This window comes from Schistocerca serialis, chromosome 1 (assembly GCF_023864345.2).
Source record: "Schistocerca serialis cubense isolate TAMUIC-IGC-003099 chromosome 1, iqSchSeri2.2, whole genome shotgun sequence".
Taxonomy (NCBI): Eukaryota; Metazoa; Arthropoda; class Insecta; order Orthoptera; family Acrididae; genus Schistocerca; species Schistocerca serialis.
Window position 1 is genome coordinate 737,403,377 of NC_064638.1, and position 12,971 is coordinate 737,416,347.

Below are 12,971 nucleotides of genomic sequence, written 5' to 3' on the forward strand. Positions count from 1 at the left end.
TCACCTACCCCAACAGATTGCTGCTTATGTCAGACACACTCGCAGTCAGCCCGCTAGTGGCCAGAGACAGTAGCCATGTGCGTGTAAGTTGTTGTGTGAATGTGTGAGAGTTCTACTTCTGACGGAAGATTTGTGAGGTAACAGGCATATTAAAAACTAGTAACTTACAACTGTGTAGTTGGAAAGATGTTTCTTACCGATTAAAATAAAGGCATACTATTCAGTAGTCCTACAGATTTTGTGTATCCCTGCATATTTATTCTGTAGATTGTGTGCTGTAGACATTCAAACTGTTGAGTCTGTGATGTTTTGGGTGGAAGTACACCAAACCGTATTTATGCATGACGAGAACTGTTGTCTTCAAAAATATTTACATATAGATATGGGAAAGTTAGTGTAATTAAAGCTACTCAGATTTATCATTGTTATCTAATGTTTCTAAGAAACTTTGATGACAGCAACAAAAATAATCAAAAACTATGGTGTTTTAATCTCTTGCAGAAAGATCCTAGCAAACTAGACAAATTTGGACACATACTACTTCATGGAAAAGGCTATGATCGCTGGTTCGATAAGTCTTTTACCCTTTGTGTTGGATCTAATGGTCGTGTAAGTGTTATTACTTGTTTAATAAGTTTTTTATTAGTAATATTTGGTTTAAATGTTTGTGTAATACTCTTAATAATGCAAATACGTAGAAATTTTCTGAACTGTATTTACAATTTCATGCATATAGTATTTCAAATGTGAGTGTAATATATGTGTGTGATGTGTACATCCATTACATGTTGTTTACTTTTCTCTTTCAGATTGGTTTCAATGCAGAACATTCTTGGTGAGTAGCATGAACAAAGAGTCCAATTTTCTTGATACTTTTTAAATCTGTGTACTGGTATTTTACAATAACAATAATAATAATAATAATAATAATAATAATAATAATACATCAACACAATACAGCTACATCCAAACATATATATACAACTACAGAAATCTGTAATTATTGATACATGTTCAATTACCCGAAAGTTCCTAAATGCAATGTAACATATATCGACAGTTAAAAGGAAGTCATGCTTGATCAAGGTCTGCGTCACTTTCAATTTTTAACCAGACATAATGTCTGAGAAAGGAAAGAAAGAAATAATAATAATAATAATCATATAAAGTTTACAAGCATTCTTCAAAAGTGATTGGAGCAGTGTTGCAAAGCAGTTTGGAACTTGATTCTCTCTCCAGTTTTTCTGATTTCTGTAAATCAATTAAAGCAAATGCTGGGATAGTACCTTTGAAATATACAAGGTCAGTTTTCTTCTCCATCCTAGTCCGGTATGAATTTGTGATTCATCTTTAATGATCTTTTCATCAATGTGTATGTTAAACACTTATCTTTCTCCCTTCCTTTTATAAAATGAAGAGTTCAACGATATAAAGATGAATTGTTATATCCAAAGCCAGTTAAAGCTTAAATAAAAAATTATCTGTGGAACTTGTATTTTGACACCACACTTACCCACTGTTTATTAAACGGTAGGTTTTTCTGCGCTATTCATCTCATATTTTTGGAACTGTTTAAGATATATTTCTCTTTGACCCTGATGTATTGTAAGAAAGTCCTCACTAAAGGATGTATAGTCTTCTTCCATAGCGTTGTTAGAGAGATATCGGTATCAATATCACATTTTCAGATGGAACTATGGTAATTCCTACTGTTAATATTGTGTATATGAAAGAGATGAATTGAGTCTTTTTCTCTTTAAAATTCAAAAAGTAGTTTAGGAGTGATCACAATATTTAGAACTTTATATTTATATGTTTTGGACATCAAACTTATTGCTGTATTATGTGAAAATTAGTGACCTCACACCTAACTAAGGAAATAAGTCATGTCAGATAAGGCAGAGAATCCCCTCTGACTGAGACAGGGTGAGGTTATTGGAGTTTATCTAATTGGTTCTTTGTTCATTGAAGAAACATTAATAGGCAGCAGATTTGAACAATTTCTTTGTGAAGTGCTACGGCTCTTCTAGATGAAGTACCCCCTTGAAACATGTAAATAACTGGTAGCAGCAGGATGGTTGTCCAGCTCATCACTCACTTGTGGCTAGGAAGATGCTCACCTGCTCTTTACTTGTTGTTGAATGGGAAGTGAAGATGGCATCAGTTGGCCTGCATGTTCACCTGATTTGACACCACAGGAATTTTTATCTCTGTATTAGCGTCAAAGATTAATTAAGTCTTCACAGTAGTTATGATGATCCAAGATATTTTTAAACTTTGCATTGTTGCAGTATGTGCAATGCTATCAAAGGAATCTCTTTACTTTGTCTAGAAATCTCAGCACCAGTAACTGCAAATGTTTATAGCAGTAGAAGATGGGCATTTTGAAAACTGTGTGGCATACATGGAATTTTATGAACACTTTATTTTGTGAATTCCATTCCACTGCTGTTCCTGATGTTGTAATTTTACAATATAAGTGTGTGAATAAAATCTTCTCAGGCACTAGTTGTGTCAAGTGGCTGTATATGCATGAGCTTTTGGCCAAATGCTCCTCAAACATTGTCAATTGTTTGCTGTGTGGCTGCTGTCACAATCCTTATATATCCATGGTTCTAACTGTGACATTACTGGTGGTCAGTTCAACATCATATGAGACAATACCACTGTTCTGCAACTACCAAACACACTTAATCCTTGCTGTGCTCAGTTGCAAACTGCCATTTCTAGTGATGATGATAACAGATATTTTAATCAGTGTACCTTCTTTAATTGTACTATCACAGAAACCATTAGCCTTTGCTGATGGCATAAAGTTTCTGATCCCCAGACTTTGCACCAGTGTCCTGGTTTAAACACTAGACCTCTCCACAATGTCGCATGAAGTGAGGGCATGAGAGACGTGGTACATCTGTCAGACGGGGACATTCACCTCTGTGGCCCCTTGGTGCTCTTTGAGAAGAGTAGCCTGTGTGCCGGCACCGAGCTTTACCCCCTCCTTTCTCTCATCATCTCTAACACAAACATGACTCTGCACTATGCACACACATTACAGTCACCTAGACTTAACAGATACATCTATGCACACAGTTCTCATACTTCGTGAAGGAAAGGTGCCTGTGGGCGCAAAGTACAAGGTAAACCTTTAGATTTCGGTAGGTTTAACTGCTCTTCAGGGTCTTCCAGCCATTGGTGTTATACAACTTCATTTGTTATTAGTTTTTGTGATAAAATAGGTGTCGGTGACTGCAATTTTGTGTCAATTCTCCAATGAGCATTCAGCTAATTCTGATTTCTCCAAATAGGCACCTCTTTTGTGCACACAGTCTGCCTCACATAATGTTATCTGCACTCAAAAGGTATTTTCTGTAAATGCCAATTGTGAGGCCTACAATTTCTTTCACAACTGGATGAATGACTTGATGTTATGTATCTTCAGGAGCCACCTAATCTTCCCTGCCACTGAACCTCAGAAAGGCAAAAATGCAACTTTTTACTCTCCTCCTCTTTAGTGTTCCAGTTGCTGATAGATCTTGAAATTGCTTTCAATATTTGTTTGTTGTTGTAGCCATGCATATAGTTCTTGTGCCAAGTTTTAAACATCAGAAATGGCTTCTGCTCAATGAACCAAGATCCTTACAATGATGCACTTCTGGAATGAGCAGTGACAGCTGTAAATGTGCAGATGCCAGTTTGTATGAGATGGTTTCCTGTACACACTGTAGCTGAGAACACGTGTTAGGTTTCTGTCAGACAAAAATGTCAACCTACACTGTAAAATACACAAAATTGCATTCAGTGACACTTTTATCATCACAAAGGCTAATTTTTCTGGGGTAGCATAATTGAAGGATCTATAAAGAGCAAAAATCTGATAACATCATTAATAAAGATGGCAGTTTGCAACTGAGCACACTGTGGAACCCAACCACCATGAGATTGGAGTGGGAGCAGTAAATGTAGGACAGAAACAGATTGAGCGCCAGTGTGTCATAGCCAGTACCATAACAATACAAGGATGAGGGCAGCAACTACACACCAGTCAATTACCACTTGACCATGTTTAGGATCACTCAGACAATAGTCTGTGTCTAAATAAATGCTTGACACAGCAGAAAGCCAGAGAGGATTTTATTGAGTCATATCACCTCAAGACCATATGTCCAGTGTAGGTGTGTATCAAATTAAATTCCTATTATGTAAAGGTTTTTAACTACTGCTACCAGTCACAAAAACTGTTAACTAATGTATTATTTAATTACTGTGCAACATGTTTCGAGGGTATACCTTATCATTAGGCTATATGGTATTACAAAAACAATTTCACAATAGGTTCATGCAGATGTTAAAGTCTTTTCATAAATGCTGTGGTTATCCTGTGGAAGAAGAGAACAATTAGTAAGAGGCAATGTCACTTTGTAAGCTGGAATGATGTTTGCATGAATATGTTTTGTAATTAGCAGTTGATAATATTTGCATTGCAAATGCAAAGTTGCTTAATGTGTTTGCTAGGTGCTCGTTGTGTGCCTGCCAGCTCATATTTTTATCCAGTAATTTGACTAAATCAAGTTCTTCTATACCTCAGTTGTTGTGAACAATCTTAATCTGCTCACATTTTGTCTGTCTGGTTTGGAATTGCATCATGTGAGTCTTGGATATGTTTAGATGCAACCCATTTAGCTGATGCCAAGTTTCTAAGGTACTGAGGGTGCTGAGACAGATTTGGGAATTTTTTCTGACGCCTGATTTGCAACTAAGGCAGAAGTATCATCTGCAAATAGAACTGGTAACTCATTAATATGGAGCCATGTGGAGTACCTTAATATATTTTCTTCCAGTGGGAATAGTAATTTGTACCATTTAAAGAAATGCTGACTCTTTGTTTTCTGTTTGTTAAGAATGATTTATGCCATTCTAGACCACTGTCCCTAATGCCATACTTTTCAAATTTCTAAATAACTAATGTGTGGTTCACAGAATCAAATGCCTTTGTGAGGTCACAGAAAATTCCTGTTACTGTATTGCTCTTGCCTAATAATGTACTTATTTTCTCAATGAAGATGTTCACTGCGTCTGTGGTGTTTTTCCCTTCTTGAAAACCAAATATGTTGTTTAGAATAATAGAATATTTTGCAATGAAGTTTTGGATTTGGGCAACAGCAACTTCATCAAATATTTTAGGTATGACTGGGAGAAAATTGAGATAGGATGATAATTTCCTATCATCTCTCTTGATCCATTTCTGAAGAAAGGGTTGACATCAGCATGTTTCAGTAACTTTGGGAAACAGTCCTCTTCAAAACACTGATTTATTATTTGAACTAATAGGTTTGCAATTTTGTTGTGTACTGCTTTAATAACTTTGGTGGGTATTCCACCCAATCCTGCAATTTTTTTGTTTTTTAGTGCTATGATTGTGTTTTCTACAGCCTTCATAGAAACTTTCAAAAATTTTGTGAATTTTTCAGACTTCTCATTTAGCCCAAATGGATTTACTTTGTTGTAATAATCTGTTACATTCACATCAGACTTTGCTACATTTATAAAGAGTTCATTAAAGACTCTGGTATTTGAGTAGGACTTCCAAAGTGTTTCCTTCAATGTTAATTTCTGAAATTTCTTGGTTACAGGCTTTAGCACATAACCCAGATTTAATGACTGACTTTGTTTGCATAAGGCAGATGTCAACAGTATCCCTTGCAGTTCTGGGATGTCATACATTGGTCATACTTTCAGGACTGTGTATTGAGCGTGTGTGTCCCACACACTTAAAACAGTTGAGCAAATCCGCTATTACAGCACACTGCCATGGTACCATTCATTGTATGAAATACAACATGGAGTTTATAACATGCACTTACAGCTATTGAGATAATGTTATTAAGGAAGCAGTTGAGATTAAATTAGTGAGTGACCTTGTAAATAGAGACTGAAGTTTTTGCCTAAATTCTGCTTGGAATGTTGCTCTCTACCTGGTCAGACAATGCAGAACCAAGAGTCAATTCTACTCAAGCAGTGGTAATTAATTTTCAGTTTAGGTAACTTCTGACATCAGTCATCTTGGGTTGTGTGGTGGCACAAGTGATTGTGTGTGTGTGTGTGTGTGTGTGTGTGTGTGTGTGTGTGTGTGAGAGAGAGTGAGAGAGAGAGAGAGAGAGAGAGAGAGAGAGAGAGTGTAACCAAACATCTGTTGGAGAAAAACTTCAGCGGATATAATTTCTCCTTCCTTCTTGTTTCACTTACTGTATTTTTGTGGTTATGAAAGTCGGCATATATTTTTTGTCACATTGTTACGTTCTTCACGTTCCACAAATTTTATCTCATCTGCTAATCACAAGGAACCTTTTCACCAATGATACTAGTCACTGCTATTTGACATATATGGAAAATTAGGTACAAAGCAACCAATAATGTTTTACAGTAACACGATTTAATATGCATAAAACAGAAACTACTTCATAAGATCACATTTCTTGTAGGGGATATCGATGTGGGAACACCTTGTAAGTTTCATAAGACTTCCTGTAGCACAGAGAGATAATTTAATATCTGTCTCCAATCATGGTGTAAGGAATACATTGATCTCTAGATTTCAGAATTTGCAGCTGAGTTGGTGCCATCATCACAACTTCCCTAGCTGTTTTCCTCTGTTGTGTCAAATGCATATCCCAATTGCCTAATATCTGGACTCCAACCAGTCTGTGAATTAAAGATAGGCCACATGCCACTTGTGTTATATTGAATATTTCCTGCTGATGACATTGATTTTGTGTTGAGTGTCTGCTCCCAAGGTGTTACTGATATTGGAGTGATGTTATTTCCAGCTTGAGCTGCCTACATTGAGTATCAGCTTCAACTCTTTACTTATTCGAAAGTGTGTACCTTTATTGTGCAAATTACCTGGCATTCTAATCTCTTATCACCACATTTATTGCATAGTCCAAGAAGTTTTGCACCAACACCACTAACACAGCATAGTAGACAAATTAATTTTGTTGGAAGAATTGATATACACAGAAAACCACATTTCTCAATATACTAAGAGTACTTGAAAAATATGGATAGAAGGAAACAGCTAATGTTATGAAAGACTGTCTGGCACACAGTTTTTCCAGTCCACATTTTGGTCGGGTTTCAAAAAGTCACAAGCTGAAATTCGTACTCTACGCACGTGAGATGATCACTACAAAAAATATCAGCTGTTGAAGTATTGTGGGAACAGCAGATTTCAGAAATCTGGAGATTATCAGTTTCATTGAGAACTCTTGAAAGATCACAATTATTACATATTCAAATGTACATTTTGTTTCGTGTGAATTTTGTACTGATTCATAATTTTACCTGGTAGCATTATTTCAGTGACATATGAGGGCTGCCCCAGAAGTACCCAAACTAACAAAGCTTGGGAAAAGACAATTTTAATTCTCTGGAAAGTCTCCTTTCAGCTCAATACACTTTTCCCATTGATTGTCAATAGCTTCAATACCCTTTTTATAGTGAGAACTGTTGGCCTTCGCAAAATAGCTATCAATTGCAGACTCCACTTCATGATTGTCGGTAACTCTTTTTATCATGAAGCCATTTTTTCAAGTTTGGAAACAGAAAGTAATTGGAGGAATGGGTGCATGAGAAGACAATCTGAAATTTAACGCATTGATTTTGACATGACGATTGTGTATATGTTAACTGGTGCATTGTCATGATGAAACAAAACTTCATTTCTTGGTAAACACAGCTGTTTTAGTATCATTTCAACACAAAAATGCTGAAATAAGTCTGTATAATGCTCACCATTCATTACTTTTATTTTTTGAAGATTTTCAGTGAAAATTATACCATGCGTATCCCAAAAAACTGATGTCATGAATAGCTTGCAGATAAAACTGTCTGTGCCTTCTTTGGAGACACCTCTCTTTACATTCCACTGTTTTTACTGTACCTTTATCTTATGTGTAAAGTGGTAGGCCCATGTTTCATCCAGGGTTATGAACTGGTGCAAAAACTCAAATTTTATTGCTGTGAAACACTCTAGTGAAAAATCCTCACAACACTGTTTTAGTTCCATTGTTAGTAAACACAGTACCAATTTTGTGCACAGCTTGATTTGATTTGGACAGGGAATCTAAAACAGCTTAAGTCCATCCCGCCACTGCCTGCACGGAAACCGAGTTTATTGTGCGGTATCACTCCCTGTATATCTAGTAAAGCCAAACAATGGACTTAAATAGTGCAAGGATCCCTTTAGCAGGTTTTTGTTAGACACAATTTCTTAATGTCTAGTTGTCCTGAAAATTCTGTATCTTTTGGTCTCCAGTGCCATGCATTTGAAGATTAGGTGTGATGCAGTTTCTTCACCCTCATCACAGATCCCACATTTAGGGTCTTCTTCCATTATACCCATTGTGTGTAGGTGTTTTTTGAAATTCCTATAGCTGGTCATCAGTCCAGTCATGAGTTTGATCTCTTTCCTGTTCAATCCCAGAATTGCAGAGTTTCTTTTAGAACATGGCTTGGGCATCATTACCTTACCATGTTTTTGTTTATGGACCTTGGTCCAATATTCTACGTGCTATTTCCTGAGCCAGTTCCATTAGTTCTAGTTTGATCATAGTCTTGGTGATTGTCAGGACAGGTTCTGGTCCAAAAATGGAGTTGTTGCCCCCATCCTGGCCAATCTGTCAGCTTGTTCATTGCCACGGATCTCTGAGTGGCCAGAGACCCACACTAGGTGTACCCTATTGCTTCCCCGTAGCTCCACCAGAGCCCTGTGGCATTCTGCAACAATCTTAGATCTTGTTGCAGGAGCTGCCAGTGATTTCAGGGCTGCCTGGCTGTCTGATTAGATGTAGATGTTATGGTCATTGTAGCGCCTATGCATATTCCCCTCCACACATGCCTCGATTGCAGTAATTTCAGCTTGGAAAAGAGTCCAGTTTTCCTAGAGAGATGATGCCCTCCAGTCTTGGCTGAGCTCCGTATGCCCCTGCCCCAATGCCTTGGTCTGATTTTGACCGATCGATGAACCAAACAATGTCCCCCGTATGGTGTTGAACTGTTTCTTCCCACTGCTCACTGCTTCCAATTATTATATTGTAAGGCTTGTTGAAGCAGTTGAGAGTTATTATATAGTCGGCAACCTTTTCCTCAGCCATTACTGTGTTTACCTCATTCACTATGTTAGTGTGTGAGTCTGGATATCCTGATGAAATCCAGTTTTTTCCAGTTTTAAGTATGTTGTATGCCCCAGCTGCTGCCTCCTTCTTGACCCAAAGGTGTAGTGGAGGCATGTCCAGCATGGCTTCCAGCCCAGCAGTTGGTGTGCTGCTAATTTCGCCTGTTATGGCTAGGCCAGTCTCCGCACCTTAGCAAGCCCCTTAGCTGCAACCTACAGTTCTACCTTCTTCCACCACACTATGGCCCTTTAGAAAATGGCCCTTTGGGGCTTAGGCCCCAGTTTTTATCACAACTTCTTCAGGTACTGACTAGAGTACTTTTTGCCTTAAAGCAGCACAAGCACACAATATTGTTGATATTCCTACCCGGACTTTACATTGTTGTTGTTGTTGTTGTGGTCTTCAGTCCTGAGACTGGTTTGATGCAGCTCTCCATGCTACTCTATCCTGTGCAAGCTTTTTCATCTCCCAGTACCAATTGCAACCTACATCCTTCTGAATCTGCTTAGTGTATTCATCTCTTGGTCTCCCTCTACGATTTTTACCCTCCACGCTGCCCTCCAACACTAAATTGGTGATCCCTTGATGCCTCAGAACATGTCCTACCAACCGATCCCTTCTTCTGGTCAAGTTGTGCCACAAACTTCTCTTCTCCCCAATCCTATTCAATACTTCCTCATTAGTTATGTGATCTACCCATCTAATCTTCAGCATTCTTCTGTAGCACCACATTTCGAAAGCTTCTATTCTCTTCTTGTCCAAACTATTTATCGTCCATGTTTCACTTCCATACATGGCTACACTCCATACAAATACTTTCAGAAATGACTTCCTGACACTTAAATCAATACTGGATGTTAACAAATTTCTCTTCTTCAGAAACGCTTTCCTTGCCATTGCCAGCCTACATTTTATATCCTCTCTACTTCGACCATCATCAGTTATTTTGCTCCCCAAATAGCAAAACTCCTTTACTACTTTAAGTGCCTCATTTCCTAATCTAATTCCCTCAGCATCACCCGACTTAATTAGACTACATTCCATTATCCTTGTTTTGCTTTTGTTGATGTTCATCTTATATCCTCCTTTCAAGACACTGTCCATTCCATTCAACTGCTCTTCCAAGTCCTTTGCTGTCTCTGACAGAATTACAATGTCATCGGCGAACCTCAAAGTTTTTATTTCTTCTCCATGAATTTTAATACCTACCCCGAATTTTTCTTTTGTTTCCTTTACTGCTTGCTCAATATACAGATTGAACAACATCGGGGAGAGGCTACAACCCTGTCTTACTCCCTTCCCAACCGCTGCTTCCCTTTCATGTCCCTCGACTCTTATAACTGCCATCTGGTTTCTGTACAAATTGTAAATAGCCTTTCGCTCCCTGTATTTTACCCCTGCCACCTTCAGAATTTGAAAGAGAGTATTCCAGTCAACATTGTCAAAAGCTTTCTCTAAGTCTACAAATGCTAGAAACGTAGGTTTGCCTTTCCTTAATCTTTCTTCTAAGATAAGTCGTAAGGTCAGTATTGCCTCACGTGTTCCAGTGTTTCTACGGAATCCAAACTGATCTTCCCCGAGGTTGGCTTCTACTAGTTTTTCCATTCGTCTGTAAAGAATTCGTGTTAGTATTTTGCAGCTGTGGCTTATTAAACTGATTGTTCGGTAATTTTCACATCTGTCAACACCTGCTTTCTTTGGGATTGGAATTATTATATTCTTCTTGAAGTCTGAGGGTATTTCGCCTGTTTCATACATCTTGCTCACCAGATGGTAGAGTTTTGTCAGGACTGGCTCTCCCACGGCCGTCAGTAGTTCCAATGGAATATTGTCTACTCCGGGGGCCTTGTTTCGACTCAGGTCTTTCAGTGCTCTGTCAAACTCTTCACGCAGTATCGTATCTCCCATTTCATCTTCATCTACATCCTCTTCCATTTCCATAATATTGTCCTCAAGTACATCGCCCTTGTATAGACCCTCTATATACTCCTTCCACCTTTCTGCTTTCCCTTCTTTGCTTAGAACTGGGTTTCCATCTGAGCTCTTGATATTCATACAAGTCGTTCTCTTATCTCCAAAGGTCTCTTTAATTTTCCTGTAGGCGGTATCTATCTTACCCCTAGTGAGATAGGCCTCTACATCCTTACATTTGTCCTCTAGCCATCCCTGTTTAGCCATTTTGCACTTCCTGTCGATCTCGTTTTTGAGACGTTTGTATTCCTTTTTGCCTGTTTCACTTACCGCATTTTTATATTTTCTCCTTTCATCAATTAAATTCAATATTTCTTCTGTTACCCAAGGATTTCTACTAGCCCTCGTCTTTTTACCTACTTGATCCTCTGCTGCCTTCACTACTTCATCCCTCAAAGCTACCCATTCTTCTTCTACTGTGTTTATTTCCCCTATTCCTGTCAATTGCTCCCTTATGCTCTCCCTGAATCTCTGTACAACCTCTGGTTCTTTCAGTTTATCCAGGTCCCATCTCCTTAAATTCCCACCTTTTTGCAGTTTCTTCAGTTTTAATCTACAGGTCATAACCAATAGATTGTGGTCAGAGTCCACATCTGCCCCTGGAAATGTCTTACAATTTAAAACCTGGTTCCTAAATCTCTGTCTTACCATTATATAATCTATCTGATACCTTTTAGTATCTCCAGGGTTCTTCCATGTATATAACCTTCTTTCATGATTCTTAAACCAAGTGTTAGTTATGATTATGTTGTGCTCTGTGCAAAATTCTACCAGGCGGCTTCCTCTTTCATTTCTGTCCCCCAATCCATATTCACCTACTATGTTTCCTTCTCTCCCTTTTCCTACACTCGAATTCCAGTCACCCATGACTATTAAATTTTCGTCTCCCTTCACAATCTGAATAATTTCTTTTATTTCATCATACATTTCTTCAATTTATTCGTCATCTGCAGAGCTAGTTGGCATATAAACTTGTACTACTGTAGTAGGTGTGGGCTTCGTATCTATCTTGGCCACAATAATGCGTTCACTATGCTGTTTGTAGTAGCTTACCCGCATTCCTATTTTCCTATTCATTATTAAACCTACTCCTGCATTACCCCTATTTGATTTTGTGTTTATAACCCTGTAGTCACCTGACCAGAAGTCTTGTTCCTCCTGCCACCGAACTTCACTAATTCCCACTATATCTAACTTCAACCTATCCATTTCCCTTTTTAAATTTTCTAACCTACCTGCCCGATTAAGGGATCTGACATTCCACGCTCCGATCCATAGAACGCCAGTTTTCTTTCTCCTGATAACGACATCCTCTTGAGTAGTCCCCGCCCGGAGATCCGAATGGGGGACTATTTTACCTCCGGAATATTTTACCCAAGAGGACGCCATCATCATGTAATCATACAGTAAAGCTGCATGCCCTCGGGAAAAATTACGGCTGTAGTTTCCCCTTGCTTTCAGCCGTTCGCAGTACCAGCACAGCAAGGCCGTTTTGGTTATTGTTACAAGGCCAGATCAGTCAATCATCCAGACTGTTGCCCTTGCAACTACTGAAAAGGCTGCTGCCCCTCTTCAGGAACCACACGTTTGTCTGGCCTCTCAACAGATACCCCTCCGTTGTGGTTGCACCTACGGTACGGCTATCTGTATCGCTGAGGCACGCAAGCCTCCCCACCATCGGCAAGGTCCATGGTTCATGGGGGGGGGACTTTACATTGTAAAAATGAAATAAGGCATAACAAAAATATTGATATATTCTGATATTAGAATGCTTAGTCATGGGCAGCCTTCACTGTCATCACCCAATGATAGACGATGACAGAGTGC

At 38.6% G+C, this 12,971-nt stretch overlaps 1 protein-coding gene across 6 annotated transcripts in view; it reads left to right on the top strand.

Annotated features, from left to right (window-relative positions):
• The window catches only part of LOC126481700 (carnitine O-palmitoyltransferase 1, liver isoform), a 259,041-nt gene that overhangs the window by 207,283 nt on the left and 38,787 nt on the right, over window positions 1–12,971 (top strand). For all 6 annotated transcript variants that reach the window (XM_050105668.1, XM_050105691.1, XM_050105652.1 and 3 more), the window contains 2 exons: window positions 502–609; window positions 810–835. In XM_050105668.1, the coding sequence (XP_049961625.1) occupies window positions 502–609; window positions 810–835 (134 nt within the window). The remainder of the gene's footprint in view (window positions 1–501; window positions 610–809; window positions 836–12,971) is intronic.